The sequence below is a fragment of the Oryctolagus cuniculus genome, chromosome 6 (assembly GCF_964237555.1).
Source record: "Oryctolagus cuniculus chromosome 6, mOryCun1.1, whole genome shotgun sequence".
NCBI classification, from domain to species: domain Eukaryota; kingdom Metazoa; phylum Chordata; class Mammalia; order Lagomorpha; family Leporidae; genus Oryctolagus; species Oryctolagus cuniculus.
The window spans coordinates 119853467-119875352 of NC_091437.1; the positions used below are offsets into that span (position 1 = coordinate 119853467).

The 21886-nt window shown below is 43.9% G+C and overlaps 1 protein-coding gene across 1 annotated transcript in view; it reads right to left on the reverse strand.

The window, feature by feature from the left end:
- RAD54B (RAD54 homolog B) overlaps positions 1-21886 on the reverse strand; it is an 85951-nt gene that overhangs the window by 55939 nt on the left and 8126 nt on the right. The window contains exon 3 of the mRNA XM_008255751.4: positions 21596-21764. Coding sequence (XP_008253973.2) covers positions 21596-21764 — 169 coding nt within the window. The remainder of the gene's footprint in view (positions 1-21595; positions 21765-21886) is intronic.

Sequence of the window (21886 nt, forward strand, 5' to 3'; positions counted from 1 at the left end):
CTGCATAATGCTGGTCCTGCTGTCAATCAGGAATTACATATCCTCTAGCTAGTTAGGTTACACCCAGCTCAGACTCCACAGCAAAGCTAAGCTTCTCCTTCATTTTGCATTCTACATCAGCCCCTGCATATTTTTTCAGCTCTTAAGAAGAAATTTTTGATGAACCCTGAAGCTAAAAAGCAGATAAAAATGTTTTTTAAGGCAATGGATTATGCTAGCTGAAATATACGCTGAATATGCTAGCCTGCTTTATCAGTGTGCAAAGATCCCTATTCCCGGGAAGAAACAGCATCATCACTCCTTAAAACTGAAAGCAACAAAATTACATTTACTACCATAGCAGAGCACAATTTTTTAATTTAGGCATTTTCACACAATTCACACTATGAAAGAAAACACCTAGTGCAGCCATTTGCAAGGACACCGAATCCCACGCTTAGGACCTACTTTCTAATCCTAATCTAACAGCATACAATAACCACGTAATCAAAATAAGCCTATTTTCTCAGAATATGCTTGTTTCTCCAGATAGGAGAACTAAATGAACATACTTAAACGCATTTCCATTCAATCAGTTATTGAACTCCTATAAAAATGCTCCCAAGTACTGAGTTCTAAGCTTTAAATGTTATTTTCTGTCACAAAAAGAGTTAAAGATGGCTGGGTGTGCTGTGCAGTAGAGGTGTTGTCTGGTATATCCTGAGGGGTAATCTCATTCTGTATTCTAGGCCTTCATTGTCTTTGAAAATGTCATCCAAACTGGTTGGAATGAGAAGTGTTTTGGATTTTGGATTTTTTTTAGCTGCTGCAATTTTTACACATACATGAGACATCTTGGGGATGAGACCCAAGTCTTCATTCAAAATTCATCTGTCTCATATACACCTTAAACACAAAGTCTGAAGGTAATTTCATACATTTTTCAAGAACCTGCATTTTTACTATGACCCTGTCACATAAAGTCAGGTATAGAATTTTCCATTTGTAATGTCATGTAGTTGTCAACAAATTTCAGATTTTGCAGCATTTACAACTTTGGAATTCTAGGATAGGGATACTCAACTGTGTAGTGATGCAAATGATTCTTAGCCACAGAGATATAAATTTAAAACTGACTCACCACAGAAACAACTGAACCTCAGCTATTCAAACTCATTCTGGCTTTTCTGAGCTTTTAACACAGTAAAAAAGAACTAAGGAAATAAAAAATTAAAAAAAAAAATAGGACTTTTCCTAGAATTATACAACATTAATTATTTTCCAGAGAAATAAAGATACTATGTTAAGAAATAAAATACTGGGGGCCAATTATGTGGCGTAGCAGGTTAAGCCACCATCTGCAGTGCCAACATCTTATATAGGCAACCAGCTTGAGTCCCTGTTGCTCCACTTCCAATCCAGTTCCCTGCTAATGCCTGGGAAAGCAGCAGAAGATGGCCCAAGAGCTTGGGCCCCTGCACCCACTTTGTAGACCAAGAGTAAGCTCCTGGACCCTGACTTTGGCTGGGCCCAGACCTGGCCATTGTGGCCATTTCGGAAGTGAACCAGTGCATGGAAGATCTCAGTCAGTCTGTCTGTCTGTCTCTCTCTCTCTCTCTCCCCCCCCTCGCTCACTCCCTTCCTCCCTCCCTCCCTCTCCCTCTCCCTCTCTCTATGTGTAACTCTGCCTTTCAAATAAATGTTTTTAAAAATAAATGATATATTAACAGAAATATTAAAAAGTTCAATACCGGCAGGCGCCGCGGCTCAACAGGCTAATCCTCCGCCTAGCGGTGCCGGAATACCAGGTTCTAGTCCCGGTTGGGGTGCCGAATTCTGTCCCGGTTGCCCCTCTTCCAGGCCAGCTCTCTGCTGTGGCCCAGGAGTGCAGTGGAGGATGGCCCAAGTGCTTGGGCCCTGCACCCCTTGGGAGACCAGGATAAGCACCTGGCTCCTGCCATCGGATCAGCGCGGTGCGCCGGCCGTGGCAGCCATTGGAGGGTGAACGAACGGCAAAGGAAGACCTTTCTCTCTCTCTCTCTCTCTCACTGTCCACTCTGTCTGTCAAAAAAAAAAAAAAAAAAAGAAAAAGAAAAAAAAGTTCAATACCACTAATAATCAGGGAACTGTATACAAAAATGATTTACACCCACAGACTGGCAAAACATTTCAAGATTAAAAATGTCCAGACCGGATGAAAGGGCAAAGTGAGGAGTATTCCTCTAAACCACTGATGGGATTATAAAGTGGAAATCTAAAACCAGTAATACTTTACATGAGTAAACAATGTTCTAAAATTGTGTTTATTTTACTTCTCAAAATCTACCTTAGAAAAATACTCAAATTACACACAAAGAGCAACGAGGCATTCTATGTAGTTGTATGGTATTGAAAGCCATATAGAAGTACGTCCAGGACAGGTGTTAGACCTAGTAGAGTATCTGCCTCCAGCTCCCTGTTAATATGGACTCTGGGAGGCTACAATTAACTAAGCCACCCCCATGGAGACATGGATTGCATTTCCAGCTTCCAGTTTCAGACATGGTCCAGCCCCAGCTGTTGCAGACTTTTGGGGAATGTGTGTCTCCCTTAAGTAAATTTAAAAAATTTAAAAGTAGGTCCATACTATGATCTACGCCAAGCAGCGTTAAATGAAAAACACATGGGTAGACATTTTGGCACGGAGGTTAAGCCAATGCTTGAGGCATCTGCATCCCACACTGGAGTGCCTGGGTTCAAGTCCTGGCTCCACTCTCTATTCCAGCTCACTCCTAATGTATCCTGGGAGGTAGTGGTGTTGGCTCAAGTGTTTGGGCCTCTATCACCACATGGCAGACCCAGATAGAGTTCCTGGTTCCTGGTTTCAGCCTGGCCCAGTCCAGCTGTCAAGGACATTTGGGGAATGAATCAGCAGATAGGAGAACTCTGTATGTCTGTTTCTGCCTTTCAAATAAAATGAAAATAAACAAATCATAAAAGGAAAAAAGACAGAATTCTACATATTTACATAAAACAAGCTACTAAACATAAGGTAAAAAAAAAGAGCAACTACAATGAAACTACATACAATATAAGTCTGTTACACTTAGGTTCAGATTCAGAAAATAACCCCAAGGTATGACACTTGATATACTGAGTATTCTCAACTAAAAAGCAGTCTCAGAACCAAGATCTCCTTTCTCCTGCCTCCATCTCTGATTCCTTTTCCTCCCCCAAAGCACAGAGAGGGGCTTTCCCTAAAGTTCCCCTATTACCTAAGGACTGGATCCACCAAAAGGGAACACAAGTGCCTGCTTTCCCTTTCCTGTTATTTCATCAAGGAAGAAAGATTAAACTCAAACCACAGAACAAGAGATCAACAAACACCACATCTAGATCTCAGAGGAACTTTACTCAGACCATCATCAAGCCCATGCAGCTCCCCTAAAAATCATCTACATCTTCTCTATAATTGGCGGCTCACCATTTCCTCTCTCCTAAGAACAGAGGTACATAGGGGCCAGCACTGTGGCTCAGCGGGTTAAAGCCCTGACCTGAAGTGCCAGCATCCCATATGGGAGACAGTTCGAGTCCCAGCTGCTCCTCTTCCGATCCAGCTCTCTGCTATGGCCTGGGAAAGCAGTGGAGGATGGCCCACGTCCTTGGGACCCCGCACCCTCGTGGGAGACCCAGAGGAGACCCTTGGCTCCTAGCTTCAGATCAGCGCAGCTCCGACCGTTGCAGCCATCTGGGGAGTGAACCAGCAGATGGAGGACCTCTCTCTCTGTCTCTACCTCTCTCTGCAACTAACTCTTTCAAATAAAATAAAATAAATCTTTAAAAAAATAAGAATAGAAGTACATAAACTTTTTTTTTAAGATTTATTTATTTACTTGAAAGTCAGAGTTACACACAGAGAGGAAAGGCAGAGAGTGAGAGATCTTCCATCCGTTGGTTCACTCCCCAACTAGCCCCTATGGCTGGAGCTGCACCAATCAGAAGCCAAGAGCTAGGAGCTTCTTCCAGGTCTCCCACATGGGTACAGGGCCCCAAGGACTTGGACCATCTTCTATTGCTTTCCCAGGCCATAGCAGAGAGCTGGATCAGAAGTGGAGCTGCCGGGACTAGAATCGGCACCCATATGGGATGCCAGTGCTTCAGGGCCAGGGCGTTAACCCGCTGCGCCACAGTGCTGGCCCCAGTACATAAACTTCTAACCCTCTTTGGGGTATAGAATACTTACTCACTTTCTTGTGATACTCCTGTGCAAATAATAAATGTGTGTGCCTTTTTTCCAATTAATCACTCTGCTATGGTTTGGATGTGGCTGTCCCCTAAAGTTCATGAATTAGATGTGGTCCCAAGATGATAGTGCTGGGAGATTTTTTTTAAAGCATTTTATAAGGGCCAGCGCTGTGGCATAGTGATTAAAGCTGCTGCCTGTAGCACTCACATCCCATATCAGTACCGGTTAGAGTCCTAGTTGCTCCATTTCCGATCCAGTTTCCTACTAATGTGTCTGGTAAAGCATCAAAGGATGCCTCAAGTGCTTGGGCCCCTGCACCCAAGTGGGAGACCTCGAAGAAGCTCCTGGCTCCAGGCTCATCCTGGCCCAGCCCTGGCCATGTGACCATTTAGGAAGTGAACCAGTGGATAAAAGACCTCTCTATTTCTCTATCTCTCATTTCTCTGTATAACTCTGCCTCTTAATTTAATAAATTTTCAAAATGAAAATTTTATTGCTTTCAAAGGCAAAATAATGGGGATGGCGGGCAAAGGGAGACAGACAGACATACCAACCGACCAAATTTCAGGGGCTAGGCCAGACGGAGGCCAGGACCCAAGAATTCCATCCTGGTCTCCCATGTGGGTGGTAGTACTGCTTTCCCAGGCATATTAGTAGGAAGCTGGATTATAAGTGGAACATCTGGGACTCAAACAGGCAATCTGATATGGGATGCAGGTGTCATTGAAGGCAGTGACTTAATCTGCTAAGCCATAGGCTGGCCCCCCAGATGTGGGCCTTTAAGAAGCGATTGCAGGGAGCCAGTGCTGTGGCTTAGTGGGTAAAGCCACCGTCTGCAGTGCTAGCATCCCATATGGGCACCGGTTCTAGTCTTGGCTGCTCCACTTCTGATCCAGCTCTCTGCCATGGCCTGGGAAAGCAGTAGAAGATGGCTCAAGTCCTTAGGGCCCTGCACCTACATGGGAGACCCAGAGGAAGATCCTGGTTCCTGACTTTGGATCAGCACAGCTCCGGCCATTGTAGCCAACTGGGGAGTGAACCAGCAGATGAAAGATACTCTCTCTCTCTCTCTCTCTCTCTCTCTGCAATTCTGCCTTTCAAATAAATAAATCTTTTAAAAAAAGAAGTGATCCCAAGTTCGGTGTTGTGGTGTAGCAGGTAAAGCCACTGCCTGCAACACCAGCATCCTCTATGGATGCCAGTTCAAGTCCCAGCTGCTCCACTCCCGATCCAGCTTCCTGCCAATGTGCCTGGGAAAGCAGGAGAGGATGACCCAAGTCCTTGGACCTCTGCACCCACATGGGAGACCCACATGGGAAAAAAAAACTCCTGGCTCCTAGCTTTAGACCAGCCTAGCTCCAGCTGTTGCGGCCACCTGGGGAATGAACCAGCGGATGGGAGATCTCTGTCTCTCCCTATCTAATTCTGCCTTAAAAATGGGGGGCAGCAGTGTGTCACAATGAGCTAAGCCTTCACCTGCAGTGCTGGCATCCCATGATGGGCGCTGGTTCAAGTCCTGGCTGCTCTTCTTCCAATCCAGCTCTCTGTATGGCCTGGGGAAAGCAGTGGAAGATGGCCCAAGTGCTTGGGCCCCTGCACCCACATGGGAGACCCGGAAGAAGCTCCTGGCTTTGAGTCAGCTCAGCTCTGATGTTGTGGCAATTTTGGAGGAGTGACCCAACAGATGGAAGACCCTTCTCTCTGTCTCTCCCTCTCTCTGTCTGCAACTCTCTCAAATAAATAAATAAAATCTTAAAAAAAAAAAAAAAAAGTGAGCCCCAGGGGAGACCCTTAGGTCTTCGGAGGTGCTGTACTTATAAAAGATTAAGAGACTTTTCTCAAGAGACCTAGGTTAGCTCTCCTCAGAAGGCTGTTACAAAAGCCTGCCTCTGACCCTGACCCCACCCAGTTGCTCTCGGCCTTGCTGATTTGCAATGTCATCTCTCCTCACACATTGCTCTTGTCATGAAGTCATACTGCCAAGAGAACCCTCATCAGAGCTGAGCTGATGCATGCACCAGATCTTAAACCCCTAGAACTGTAAGCTAAACAGATCTCTTCTTTATAAAGTCATCCTGCTTCAGGTACTTCATTACAGTAATGAAAAATAGACTAGTACACATTCTATGGTCAGTTTATCTCTCAGACTCAAATATTAAACATCTAGGGGAAAAGACAAGATCTCTTGTTCTAATACTTATTTAAAAAATACCCACAGCTAAATATTTCTGTACGTACAGAATGCACATCCACAGAATGTGGGTATATACATATGTATGAAAATGTACTCCAAAAAAGGTTTAGAAGCCTGCTATCTGATAAAACAGCCACAAGTCACAGGTGGCTATTGTGCATTCTGAATAAGGCTTAAATAGGATGGAGGAGCTTAATTTTAATCTTACTGAATTCTGATGAATTTAAACAAAATTTTTAAACTGAAGCAGTATATTTTTTTCCTTAAGTGTAACTTTACTGTCTCCTCAGGATTTCAATTTGCTTTAAACTTTTCATCACATATATTACTACAATACTGGCAAGGGCTCCTTCTTGAACAAACATTAGTCAAGCCCCTCACAGCTTCCTTCTCAGGTAGGCCCCATCCGGTCTACTGAGGCCAGTTTAGCAATAATCCCTCCATTCTTACAATCTCATCAAGTTCTTGTCTATACACCCAACCTTGCCATCCAATCAAGTTCCTCATCCCCTCCCACATTTGATATCTAAGTCAGCTCATTTTACCATCCACACTTGATACACACCAAGTTCCATGGGTAATCTTTCACTCACCAACCTCCTTACCCAGAAAGTTGGCTATAAATCCCAACTGAGTTTAATCTCTATCCCCTAATGCAAGTCTTGAACAAACTCTTCCTTGCCTGTTTATCCTGTCTGGTGCAATTTTCCTTTGGCATTACACAGAAGCACATCACATACAATTTGCTACAGCAAAACAACAAAAACAGATGTCTACTGCAAAAAAAATTTTTAAGATGATAAACCAAACAATATTAAAAGGCTATCAGGAGGGCCGGCGCCGTGGCTCAATAGGCTAATCCTCCACCTTGCGGCGCCGGCACACCGGGTTCTAGTCCCGGTCGGGGCGCCGGATTCTGTCCCGGTTGCCCCTCTTCCAGGCTAGCTCTCTGCTATGGCCAGGGAGTGCAGTGGAGGATGGCCCAGGTGCTTGGGCCCTGCACCCCATGGGAGACCAGGAAAAGCACCTGGCTCCTGGCTCCTGCCAGGATCAGCGCGGTGCGCCGGCTGCAGCGGCGGCCATTGGAGGGTGAACCAACGGCAAAGGAAGACCTTTCTCTCTCTGTCTCTCTCTCTCACTGTCCACTCTGCCTGTCAAAAAAAAAAAAAAAAAAAAAAAAAGGCTATCAGGAGTAAACATTGTGGCACAGCGGGTGAAGCCACCACCTGAGGCACCCACATCTCACATTAGAGTGCTGATTCAAGTCCTGGCTATTCCGCTTCCAATCCAGCTCCCCGTTAATGTTCTTGGGAAGCAGCAGATTACGGCTCAAGTACTTAAGTCCACGGCACCCTTGTGGGAGACCCTGAGAGAGTTCCTGGGGCAAGTGTTGTTACCCAGCAGGTAAAGCTGCCACCTGTGATGCAGACATCCCATATGGGCACCAATTTGAATCCCAGCTGCTCTACTTCCAAACCAGCTCCCTGCTAATGGCCTAGGAAAAGTAGCAGATAATGGCCCAACTAGCCCAGGGCTGGGCCAGGCCGAAGCCAGGAGCCAGGAGCTTCAACCAGGTCTCCCATGTGTGTAGCAGGGGCCCAAATACTTGGGCCATCTTCCGCTGCTTTTCTCAGGCCATAGCAGGGAGCTGGATTGGAAGTGGAGCAGCCAGGACTCAAACCAGCACTCATGCAGCGGCTTTACCCACTACGCCACAATACCAGCCCCACTATATGTATTCTTACATTTACTGTAGCATGATTCTAAATAGCCACGATGTGTACTTAAGTGCCCATCAACAGATGAATGGATAAAGAAAACCTGAAATATATATGTACCACAAATGAGCCCTTGTGGTGGGTCCAGGTTAAGATGCCACTCAGGAAGACTGCATCCCATTTCAGAGTGCCTGGGTTCAAGCACCAGCTCTGCTTCACATACCAGTTTACGGCTAATGCACAACTACGGAGTCCACTTGTGACGATGGCGTTTCAAAAACTTCAGTCCCTGCAACCCATGTGGGAGACCTGGACTGACTCCAGGCCCAGCTATTGTAGAGATGTGAGAATGAACCAGCAGATCAAAGATCTCTGTCTATCTCTGTCTCTCTCTGTGTCACTCTGCCTTTTGAATAAAGAAAGATTAATACTCTGTAAATTTTTTTTTAAAATCCTGCCTTTTGCCACTAAAGAGATAGACTGAACCCAGAAGATATCATGCTAAATGAAATAAGCCAGACATACACAAAAAATGCACGATCTCATTTATACTCAGACGTGGAAAGAAAAAAAACTTCACATATGTAAGTAATAAAATGGTGGGTGTAGGGAAAACAAAGAATGACCCTCTCAATTCTTAGTTTTCTGTGAGGAATTTTGTATAAGGAACAAAGGTATAATGAATCTAAAGATAAAATATCTGACTCCTTATTATTACTTCTAAGGTTGTTACAAAAAGAAATAAGTCATTATAAAAGAAAAAATACTCACCAACCAATTGATCACAAATTTTTACAACTTACTTACCATTCAAACTCCCTTAAGTCTTTTTACCCATAATATCAAAGTCTCTGAAGACTGACTGAAATATGACAATCAGGTCCAGCATTGTGGCTTAGCAGGTAAAGACAAAACGCTGGCACCACATATGGGCACAGGTTCCAGTACCAAGTCCTGGCTGCTCCATTTCTGATACAGCTCCCTGCTAATGCACCTGAGAAAGCAGCAGAAGATGGTCCAAATACTTGGGTCTCTGCACCCATGAGGGAGACCCAGAAGAAGCTCCTGGCACCTGGCTTCAGCCTGGTCCAGCCTCAGCCACTGCGACCATTTGGGGAGTGATCAAGAAATGGAATATCTCTATCTCTATCTCTCTAACTCTGCCTCTCAAGTAGATAAATATATCTTTTAAAAAAATTGAAAAGAACTATAACGACAACAAACTGCAAAATTAAATTGCTAATTTTGCAGAAGGCTAACAGGATAGGTGTCTCAAAAGAGGCTGCTCTTGGGAAAACTTAAGAAATTCACAAATATTTTGTGTCATGATGGTACTAACCAAAGTACCTTTATTATGCCAGTGTAATTTTTCTGCAATAAAACCATAATCTAAATTTTGTTCAAATAACCACTTTTTTTAAGATTTATTTATTTATTTATTTATTTGAAAAGTCAGGTTACAGAGGCAGAGAGAGAGAGAACAAGGTTCAAACACTGTTGGTTCATTCTCCAAATGGCTGCAAGGACCAAGAGCTGAGCGAATCCATAGCCAGAAGCCTGGAGCTTTATCCAGCTATCCCAGGTGGTTGCAGGGGCCCAAGGACTTGGGCCAACTTCTACTGCTTTCCCAGGCCATAGCAGAGAGCTGGATAAGAAGTGGAGCAGCCGGGACTCCAACCAACACCCATATGGGAGTCTGGCACCGCAAGCAGTGGCTTTACCCACCAGCCCCTCAAATAACCACTTTTAATAGGGATATAAAATCTTAATCAAACTCCTTTTCTCCTAACAATTTTTACTGTTAATTCTGGTCCCCCCCTCCCTTTTTTTTAAGATTTCTTTATTTGAAAGGCACAGCTACAGAGAGAAAGAGATCTTCTACCCACTGGTTCACTCCCCAGATGGCCACGACAGTGGGACTGGGCTAGGCTGAAGCCAGACACAGAAACTCCATCTGAATCTCCCATTTGGATAGTAGGAACCAAAGATTGAAGGCCATTATCCCCTGCCTACCCAGGTGCATTAGAAGCTGGGACTCAACTGGCACTCTGAAAGGGGAGGCAGGCATCTCAAACAAAGGCTTAACACTCCACACACTGACATCCAGCCCAATAACCAAGTTTTTTGGTTTTTTGGTTTTTTTTTTTTTTACTATGAAAGAAAGTGCTGCAAATACATAAAAGATAAAGACTAGAATGAAAGCTATGGTACTAAATTGGAATTGTAGTATGAATTCACGATTTTTAATACATGTAGAGTAAAAAAACAGATGCAAGCATATAAATATTTCCTAGCTCTGATTGCTGGAAAGTCTAAAGGTAACCAGAGTATGAATACGAGTACCCAGAGCTCAGATCTTGGTTTTAAATACTATTCTCCACTAAAAAGGAATCAGGGCTCTCAGCTGATTTCAAGAGCTAGATAATATGGCAGAAAGTATACAGTGCTCCAAATTTGATGGGAATTGTAGAAAGAAAACAGGAGTATTTTTAAAAGGTCTCCTACTGGCCTAATCTGAGGCAATCTGAGCATCACAACAAATGCTAATAACACTTTAGAACCCACTGAATAAAGTGGAAGCTTATAAATCCATAAGCATTAACAAATAAATAGAAGAGAAAGGGAAGCTTCCACCTACAGCACAAATGTCAATTAACAAACAGAGTTGGAATCAACACTTTGGCATCACTTATAGTAATAAATTTCAGGCAAGAAATCAAAAACTTCAAAGTAACTATAAATATTTATTTTTTTTAATCTTTTTTTTTTTTTTTTTGACAGGCAGAGTGGACAGTGAGAGAGAGACAGACAGAGAGAAAGGTCTTCCTTTTGCCATTGGTTCACCCTCCAATGGCCGCCGCGGCCGGCGCGCTGCAGCCGGCGCACCGCAGCCGGCGCACCACGCTGATCCGAAGGCAGGAGCCAGGTACTCTCCTGGTCTCCCATGGGTGCAGGGCCCAAGCACCTGGGCCAACCTCCACTGCACTCCCGGGACACAGCAGAGAGCTGGCCTGGAAGAGGGGCAACCGGGACAGAATCCGGCACCCTGACCGGGACTAGAACCTGGTGTGCCGGCGCCGCTAGGCGGAGGATTAGCCTAGTGAGCCGCGGCGCCGGCCTATTTATTACTTATAAAGATAAAAATAATTTTATGGTGAAGATACTCTGCAGACACTAATTTATTCAAATAAGCTTAATATCACCAGTAAGGTGATATCATGTGCCCCTTGATTATACACCAAGAATTACTGCTGGGGCAAGCATTTAGCCTAATGTTTAAATCAGTTAAAATGTCCACATCCCTTATCAGAGTACTTGGGTTCAAGAATTGGCTCCTGCTTCTGATTCCAGCTTCCAGATTATGGGCACCCTGGAAGACGAAGGTGATGGCTCAAGTGACTGGGTCCCTACCACCAACATGGGAGACTGGGATTGAGCTCCCAGCTCAATAAATAAATAAATAAGTTTTTTAAATAAATAAATCTTTGAAATAAATAAACCATTTTTAAAAAACCAAAAATAATGTTTAACTATTAGATTATCCAATATCAAAAAGTATATATTTTGGGGGCGCCAGATTCTGTCCCGGTTGCTCCTCTTCCTGTCCAGCTCTCTGTTGTGGCCCAGGAAGGCAGTGGAGGATGGCCCAAGCGCCTGGGCCCTGCACCCACATGGGAGACCAGGAGGAAGTGCCTGGCTCCTGGCTTCGGATAGCTGCAGTGGACCAGCCTTAGCGGCCATTTTGGGGGGTGAACCAACGAAGGAAGACCTTGCTCTCTGTCTCTCTTACACTGTCTAACTCTGCCTGTCAAAAAAAATATATATTTATATATATATACACACACACACACACACACACACACACACTTTTATATAGCTTTAGCATGAATTGCTCATGCATTGCTGGTGGGAGTATAAACCTCTACTAACCTCTACAAAGGGAAATTTATCATTACTCATTAAAATGATGTATGCACATACCTTGTGACCAGCAACCTCCTCCAAGGTTTTATCCTAAGGATATTGTCTCAAGCAACCCAAATACCCAGTAACAGAGCATTGGCTTAGCACCTTTGGCACATCAAAATACAATACAAAAGAATCAACTATTAAGGAACCAGCACTGTGGCATAGTAGGCTAAGATTCTGCCTATGGCGCCGACACCTCATATGAGTGCCAATTCACATTCTGGCTGCTTCTCTTCTGATCCAGCTCTCTGCTATGGCCTGGGAAAGCAGTAGAAGATGTCCCAAGTGCATGGGCCCCTGCACCTATGTGGGAGATCTGGAAGAAGCTCTAAACTCCTGGCTTCAGATAGGCCCAGCTCTGGACATTGCAGCCATTTGGGAAGTAAACCTACAGATGGAAGACCTTTCTGTCTCTCCCTCTCTCTGTCTATAACTCTATCCTCAAGTAAATAAATAAATCCTTTATGAAAAAAAATGAGGTTATTCCAAATATACTGACAGAACAATTTCAAAGATATACTGTTACAGTAAATATACAATATACAAAAAAATGCAACTAGTGAACAATTATCTGGATGGGAAAAATATATACTTATAAATGTTTCTAAATTTTATAGAATAGCTCAAAGAAGATTCACAAAAAACTTGCAAGTGGAACTAGATGGCTAGGAATCAGAGAAGGAAGATTCTTTACTACATTCTTCATGCCTTCTGATTTTTTACCACATGCATGCATTACCTATTTTTACTGAAAGTTCACACAGGACTAAATATTATGATTCTCTTTAAATGGCATACCCAGATCAGGCAGATCTACAGAGACAAAAAGTAGATTAGCTGTTGCCAGGAGCTAGAGAGTGAGGAGAGAATGGAAAGTGGCTGCTTAATTGTTCTGGGATTTCTTTGTAAGATGAGAATGTTCTGGAGCAACAGAGGGGAGTTATTTGCACAACACTGTAAATGTACTAAATGCAACTGAATCATATGCTTTTAAAATGATTAAAATGGCAAACTTTGTTACCTATGTTTTATCACAATAACATCCTAGCTATAAATAAAATACAAATAAAATATTAAAATCACATTAATATAGCAACTATATTGCTGAAATTAAACTGCTAAACCTAACATACAGATGATACTTAAATAAAAATAAATAAATATGATAACAACAGATCTGGCACAGGGTCCCTTCGTGTTCAACAAGCCTTTACTCCAATAGGGAATATGATGGCTCAATTCTTTCACTACTGCTATTTGCATAAGGGAAACTGTTTGGTAACAGTATACCACTTACACATCCTGCCCATCCCTGTTCTCATCTGCAGGCATGAAACCTTGCAATACTACTCAATTACAAGGTAGCTATGCTAAAGACCCAGCATTCATATATATACTTTAGTTTATAACATAAAAAAATTGTTGAACTACTCTGAGGGTTATAAACCTCCAGAATACATTCTATCATCTCCAGGGACCTAAGACCCAGTTATGGAGGGGATGGCACTGTTCCCCTCTGGTTAAGCAGTCACTTGCAAGCTCACATTCCATATCGGAGTACCAGTCTACATTCTAGCTCCTCTACTTTAGATCCAGCTTCCTGTTAATGCACCTGGGAAGCAGCAAATAATGGCTCAAGAATTTGAGTCCCCATGTGGAAGACCCAGATGGAGCTTCTAGTCCCTGGCTTCAGCCTCGCACAGCCCTGGCTGTTGCTGCCATTTAGGGAGTGAAGTGACAGATGGACTCAATTTCTCTTTCTCTCTTTTTCTCTCTCCCTCCCTCTCTCTCTTTCAAATAAATAAAGAAATCTTAGAAAGAAAGAACACTTATCTTCCCCACATTCCTTCACTATACCTTCCATCTTCCACTCTACCATCTCTTTCCTGTCAGCTTATAATATACTACCTTTAAAAGCAAAAAACCTGGGACAGGTATTTGGCATAGCAGTTAAGATGTGGCTTGGGGGGCCGGCGCCGCGGCTCACTAGGCTAATCCTCCACCTAGTGGCGCCGGCACACCGGGTTCTAGTCCCGGTCGGGGCGCCGGATTCTGTCCCGGTTGCCCCTCTTCCAGGCCAGCTCTCTGCTGTGGCCAGGGAGTGCAGTGGAGGATGGCCCAGGTGCTTGGGCCCTGCACCCCATGGGAGACCAGGAGAAGCACCTGGCTCCTGGCTCCTGCCATCGGATCAGCGCGGTGCGCCGGCCGCAGCGCGCCGGCCACGGCGGCCATTGGAGGGTGAACCAACGGCAAAAGGAAGACCTTTCTCTCTGTCTCTCTCTCTCACTGTCCACTCTGCCTGTCAAAAAAAAAAATAAAAATAAATAAAAAAAAAAGATGTGGCTTGGGACACCTACATCCCATATCAAGAGTGCCAAGGCTCGAGTCCTGGCTCCAGTTCTGATTCCAGCTTCCTGTGAATACGCACGTTGGGAGTCAGCAGGTGATGGCTCAAGTAGTGGGTTCCTGCCACCTACGTGGGAGACCTGGATTGAGTTCCTGGCTCCTGGCTTCAGCCTGGCCCAGCCCTGGCTTTTGTGGGAATCTGGAAAGGGAACCAGCAGATAGGAGATAGCTCTCTTTCTCTAATCTCCCCCTCTCACTACCTCTCCATCTTTCAAAATGTTTAAAACAATTTTTAAAATATCTGGGCCTCTATTATCTGTCAAGATATTGCTCCTTCCCTTCACAACCAAATTACTTACTTACATACTTTATCTACATATTTTGTTTGAATTCATTGCCTCCATTTTCCAATTTCCACTCATTAGAACTGATTTTTGTTCCAAATGGTTCTGAAACTATTCTCTCAAGTATTATCAAAACCTTCAAACTATAATGTTCCAGTAGCTTCTTCTTGCCTACTTGTTTCTCTGAAGCACTTCAAAGTCAAAAGATTCAACTACAGAAAACAATGGTCAAGGGATTCAACTCTACTAAACTATCAGTTTCTCAAGATCCCTTCACTCAGTCATAAAATATTTTTGAACATATACTACTTGTTCGTTTTTTAAGATCTTTATTTATTTATTTTATTTGAAAGGTAGAGATAGGGATGGAGACAGAGATCTTCCATCTACTGGTAGATTCCATACCCCCAAGCAGGGACTGGGCCAGGCCAAAGCCATGAGTCTGCAACCCAATCCAGGTCTCCCATACGGATGGCAGTGACCCAACTACTTGAGCTATCACTGTTGTCTCCCAAAGTATGCATTAGCAGGACACTAGAATCAGAAGCAATGCCAAGACTGAAATCCAGGCATTCTAATATGGGATGTATGCAACCAAGCAGTGTCCTTTTTTTTTTTTTTTTAAAGGTTTATTTATTTATTTGAAAGGCAGAGATCGGCGGGGGGATCTATCTTCCATCTGCTGGCCCACTCCCCAAATGGCTGCAATGCCAAGGCTGGGCCAGGCCAAAGCCAGGAGCCAAGAGCCCTTTCTGGGTCTTCCACCTGGGTGTAGGGGCCCAAGAACCTGGGCCAATCTCTACTGCTTTCCCAGGTGCATTAGCAGGAAGCTGGACAGGAAATGAAGCAGCCAGGACTTGAACCAGGCAGGCACCTACATGGGATGCCAGCACTGCACACAGATGCCTAATCGACCCTTTATACTTCAGCACTGGTCCCCCAAGCAGTGTCTTAACCACTAAAACAAATGCCTGCTCCCATACTATTTGATTTAAACCTCAGAAAGACAGTCCCTGGCTTTGTATGACACATCTTGGTGAAGAAGAGTCAAGTAAATAGATAAAACATAACACAAGATAAAATGGTCTCATTTTATAGTTCATCAGAATGCAAAGGAATAAAAAAGAATTAAAGAATTTATTGATCTAAATAAAGTATAGCTCTGAGTATCCAAGAGCTCAAATGCTTCCTGTATTAATTTCTGAGACTGCTCTAACAAATTACCATAAATTAGTTGACTTAACACTACCAAGTTTTATACGCTCACAGCCTGGACACCAGAAGTCAGAAATCAAGGTATCAGCAGGGCCATGTTTTCTCTGCAGGCTCTAAGGAAGAAATCCTTCCTTGCCTTTTTCTAGCTTCCAGTGGTTGCCAGCAACATTAGGGTTCCTTGGCTTACTCTACCACCACATAGCCTTTTTCCATTTCTGTACTTCTCTCTCCTTTTTTTCTTTATTTTATTTATTTTTTGACAGGCAGAGTGGACAGTGAGAGAGGGAGAGAGAGAGAGACAGAAAGAAAGGTCTTCCTTTTCCATTGGTTCACCCCCCAGTGGCCGCTGTGGCTGGTGCGCTGCGGCCATTGCACCGTGCTGATCCAAAGGCAGGAGCCAGGTGCTTCTTCTGGTCTCCCATGCGGGTACAGGGCCAAAGCACTTGGGCCATCCTCCACTGCCTTCCCAGGCCACAGCAGAGAGCTGAACTGGAAAAGCAGCCACCGGGACAGAACTGGCGCCCCAACCGGGACTAGAACCGGGGGTATCAGCGCCACAGGCAGAGGATTAGCCTAGTGAGCCGCAGCGCCAGCCTGTACTTCTCTCTCCTTAAAAAGACTCCAGTCACTGGATTTAGAGCCCACCTAATTCAGCATGATTTCATCAAACTTTGATTCTGTCTGGAAAGATTTTTTTTTAAGATTTATTTATTATTTGAAAGTCAGAGTTACAGAGAAAAGGAGAGGCACAGAGAAAGAGGTCTTCCACCGCTGGTTCACTCCCCAGATGGCCACAATGGCCAGAGCTGCGCCAATCCAAGCCAGGACCTTCTTCTGGTACTCCCATGTGGGTGCAGGGGCCCAAAGATTTGGGCCATCTTCTACTGCTTTCCCAGGCCACAGCAGAGAGCAGGATCAGAAGTGGAGCAGCCAGGACTCGAGCTGGCACCCATATGGAAGGCCAGCACTGTAGGCAGCAGCTTTACCTGCTATGCCACAGCGCCAGCCCCTGGAAAGATTTTATCTCCAAATAAGACCACATTCAGAAGTATATATACTTTTTTTTTTTTTTAAGATTTATTTATTTGAAAGTAAGAGTTACAGAGAGAGAGGGAGAGACAAAGAGAGAGAAAGTAAGAGCTTCTATCTGCTGGTTCACTCTCCAGATGGCCACAATGGCCAGGCCAAAATCAGAAGCTTCACCTTCGTCTCCCACTTAGGTGTCAGGGGCCCAAGCACTTGAGCCATCTTCCATTGCTATTCCCAGGCCATTAGCAGGGAGCTGGATCAGAAGCGCAGCAGCTGGGACACCATGGGTATAGAGCATGGGATGCTAGCATCACAGGCAATGGCTTCACCTGCTATGCCACAACACCAGCCCCCAAGTAAATATACCTTTTTAGAGGACACAATCTAACCCATTACATTTCCCTTGTTCGAGGATTTGGTTTTCACAGGCCCAGGCTCAAAAGTATTGAGCTGAATTGTTCATCAAGAGAAAGGGCTGTGGAGCCTGGACATAATAAAATGGATTCTTCTACAACAGCATCTAAAAAAGGCACCTTCTCTTAGCTTTGAGGGAAGTCCTTAGTGGTAAACCTACACCCTGACTTGCATAGGAGCATCTGTGCCTCTGTGGTATTACGCAGAGATATGAAGTACCCAGTAAAGCAAAATGAAGTGAAAACAGGTTCTTTCAGTTGAGAAAGAAAACAAACTTAAATTAGCTCCAGCAAAAATGGTATTATTGATGAAGAAAATAATAAATACTATGAATTGAGGCCAGCACTGTGGTGTAGCAGGTAAAAGTCGCTGCCTGCAGTGCCAGCATCCATATGGATTCAAGTCCTGGCTGCTCCACTTCCGATCCAGCTCTCTACTGTGGCCTGGGAAAGCAGAGAAAGATGGCACAAGTCCTTGGGTCCCTGCATCCACATGGAAGATGTGAAAGAAGCTCCTGGCTTCAGATCAGCTCAGCTCCAGCCGTTGTGGCCATTTGGGAAGCAACCCAACGGATGGAAGACCTCTCTCTCTCTCTCTCTTTGCCTCTGCCTCTCTGTAACTCTGCCTTTCAAATAAATAAATAAATCTTTAAAAAAAATACTATGAATCACAATCTTTTTTGGAATAATGTATAGCTACACAGGAGAAAATAGTTATTTGAGGAAACATTTGCCGAAGTACGCAGAGGTAAAACAGCATGATATATGCAACTTATGTCCAAAAGATCCAGGAAAAGACAAGGAGCTGGCCTAGTCTTAAAGAGACTAGTTAGGAGGCCCACATCTCATACTGCAGCCAGCTCTGGCTCCCATCTACAGCTAGGAGCAGCAGGTGAGTAGCCACTCAAGTAGTTGGGTCCTTGCCACCCATGCACTCAGTTTCTGGCTCCTGGCTCTGCCCCTGCCCCAGCTATTGCATGCATTTTGGGAATCAACCAGCCAATGGAAGATTCTCTCCTTCTCTATAGGTAGCTCACTTGCATGCTCGCTCACTCACACACTCATACTATAATAAATAAATAATGGAGGTGCAGGGGGAAAGTTCATATACACACACAGAGAAAGCATTGACAAATGAGGAGAAATGTAACTCGAATTTAGGACATTAACTGGAACGTGGTTTCAACTTCTCTATTTGTAGGGAATTTTTAAAATTAGAAAGGTGATAGTGGAAAACAAGAACATAATTTAACTGGAAAGGACATACAGGCTTGCCCCTCACTTCAGGGGGATTGGATCTAAAACTAAAAGGATGTCACAGATAAGTGTAGGCCACACATGCCTCTTGCCTCCAAGCTTTCCTACCTCCCTCTCCAGGCATCCACCATGGGGAACAAAACAGTTCTCAAATGGCTTTTTCTCCCAATTTAACCTCTCCCCGAATGAGAGGCAGGAGAGTGCTGGGAGGCTGGCACAGGTTCCCCAGTCCAGTGAATGCACTAAATCAGAGGAAGGATTAACGGATTAAGGGTTGAGGAAATTAATTCTGTCTTCAATTTATCTTAACTCTTCCCTCCCTTGTCATATTTAACAGGGAACAGAATAAGAAACTATAATCGAACACAAAGCCCAAAACCAGTAAAACAGAATGTATAATACTCCACAGTCAAAGTATCATTCTCTGGTGAAGATTAGCTAGCAGGACAAAAAAGAAATAAGGCATACGTGTATCATTATCTGCCTCCGGCTTGACAACAGAAAGCGTGGGAAAACAGAACACCTAACTAAAAAGGATGGAAGAAGAAAAGACAGGGAGAACACATGGAAGAAAGAAGGGAGAGCAAATCAGTGAGGCAACGCTGCAGCTAAACCGCCATGACACAGCCAGCCCTAGGGACCTCTCTAAATTGACACTGGCACAGAAAGTCTTTCTCACCTTCCCAGTGACACTAGTCACTGCTTTTAAAAAGTTACAAGGAGTACTTAAATGGCATCAAGATGATGTTCAGCTGAAAAAAATACAAAATTCCTTTTCTATTCCAACAAGAAATGAACTCATTCATAGATAAAATTTTTAATCATCGCAAAGTTCAAGAACTTCCTTCAAAATGTTATTCTCTTAAGTTACTTTGTTGATTTGCACTGATATCCTAAGAATAGCAGTTGTGGGGCCGGCGCTGTGACGCAGCGAGTTAAAGCCCTGGCCTGAAGCGCCAGCATCCCATATGGGTGCCAGTTCTAGTCCCGGCTGCTCCTCTTCCAATCCAGCTCTCTGCTACGGCCTGAGATAGCATTAGAAGACGGCCCGAGTCCCTGGGCCCCTGCACCCACGTGGGAGACCAAGAAGTTCCTGGCTCCTGGCTTCGCTTCGGCGCAGCTCCAGCCGTTGTGGCCATCTGGGGAGTGAACCAGCGGATGGAAGACTTCTCTCTCTGTCTCTACCTCTCTCTGTAACTCTGTCTTTCAAATAAATAAAATAAATCTTTAAAAAAAAAAATAGCAGTTGCTATCCAGCAGTCCACCTGATGGGGCCAGTTCCCTCAATCTGTTCATTCAACCACAAAAATAAGAAATTTGGAAAAACATAGTCTTACTGATGCCTTTAAAAGGCCAACTAAACATCTGTAAACTACTTTTTCTTTTTTAGTATTTTTTTTAGTTACCTGAAAAACAGTGATGTCAAACAGAGTCAAAGAATCATGATCATTTTTTTAATCAACAATGAAGAGACATAGCATTTCTTTTTTTTTTTTAAGATTTATTAATTCAGAGTTACACAAGAAGAGAGAGAGAGAGAGAGAGAGAGAGAGAGAGTGAGTCAGAGTCTTCCATCTGATGGTTCACTCCCCAATTGGCCACAACTGCCAGAGCTGCGCCAATCCAAAGCCAGGAACCAGGAGCTTCTTCCAGGTCTCCCATGTGGGTGCAGGGGCCCAAGGACTTGGGCCATCTTTTACTGCTTTCCCAGGCCACAGCAGAGAGCTCGACTGGAAGTGGAGCAGCCGGGACTTGAACCCGCGCCCATATGGGATGCTGGTAGTTCTGGCCAGGGCGTTAACCCACTGTGCTATAGTGCCGGCCCCCAGCATTTCTTGAATGCTTGGCTTCCGTGCAATTATGTACCTTGATAATTCAAGTCTAACTGATCTCAAATTAACAATTTGCTCACTTCAGGTTCACCTCTCTAATGTTTACAAGTTTTTTAGAAAAAAAAAATTTAAATACTCAAATACAATTGATGGGGGCACTATGGCACAGCAGGTAAAGCTACTATCTGCGATGCCAGCATTCAGTATGGGCGCCAGTTCAAATCCCGGCAGCTCTACTTCCGATGCAGCTCCCTGCTAATGTGCCTAGGGAAAGCAGCAGAAGATGGCCCAAGAACTTGGACCCTGCACCCATGTAGAAGATCTGAAGAAGAAGCTCTTGGCTCCTGGCCCAACTCTGACCATCACAGCCATTTGGGGAATAAACCAGCAGACAGAAGATCTCTCTGTCTCTCCCTATCTAACTCTGCCTGTCAAATAAATAAATAAATCTTAAAACACACATACACACATACACACACACACACACACACACACGCACAACAGAACCCGAGCTGTGGCTAGCTGTGGTAGCATGTAAAGCTACCACCTGCAGTGCCAGCATCCCATATGCATGCCGGTTCAGGCCCCAGTTGCTCTACTTCCGATCTAGTCCTCTGCCATGGCCTGGGAAAGCAGTAGAAGACAGCCCAAGTGCTTGGGCCCCTGCACCCAAATGGGAGACCCAGAAGAAGCTCCTGGCTCCTGGCTTTGGATCAACCCAGCTCCAGCTGTTGTGGTCATTTGCTTAGTAAAGCAGTGGATGGAAGACCTCTCTCTCTCTCTCTCTGCCTCTCTGTAACTCTGCTTTGCAAATAAATAAAAATAAAAAAACAAACACACACAACTGATGCTATAAGTTTACAACAAACAATCTAAAATAGTTATTGAAGTGCAAGATTTCAGTTATATGGTTATTAATACAATCACTGAAGATAAATTATGGCAACAAAAAATGTCACTTGGCAACGACTTACTTGCACAACAATTTTCAAATATAATATATTCATTCTTGAATAATCAGTTAAAGAATACTGTACCAAGTACAAACCTGACCAACAGAAAGCATCATCTTACCGAAAGGAGGTGGATCTAATGAGGTCGCGGCAGATGCTTCAACGAAACAGTTTATCCTAGAATTATTCCCATGATTAATTTCTTTAGTATTTTCTTCTGTAGGCAGAGGGTTTGTACTGCATATTCTAGCATCATTTTCTGACTGCTGAAAGGAGTTATCTGCAGCACCCTAAAAGAAGCAAATACATATTTTAATCAAAAATTAATTCTAATTTTACATTTTCTTGAGTTCTTCTAATTTTCCAGATTTTTACATAATAGATTTCTAATTTAAAATATGAGCTAATGGGG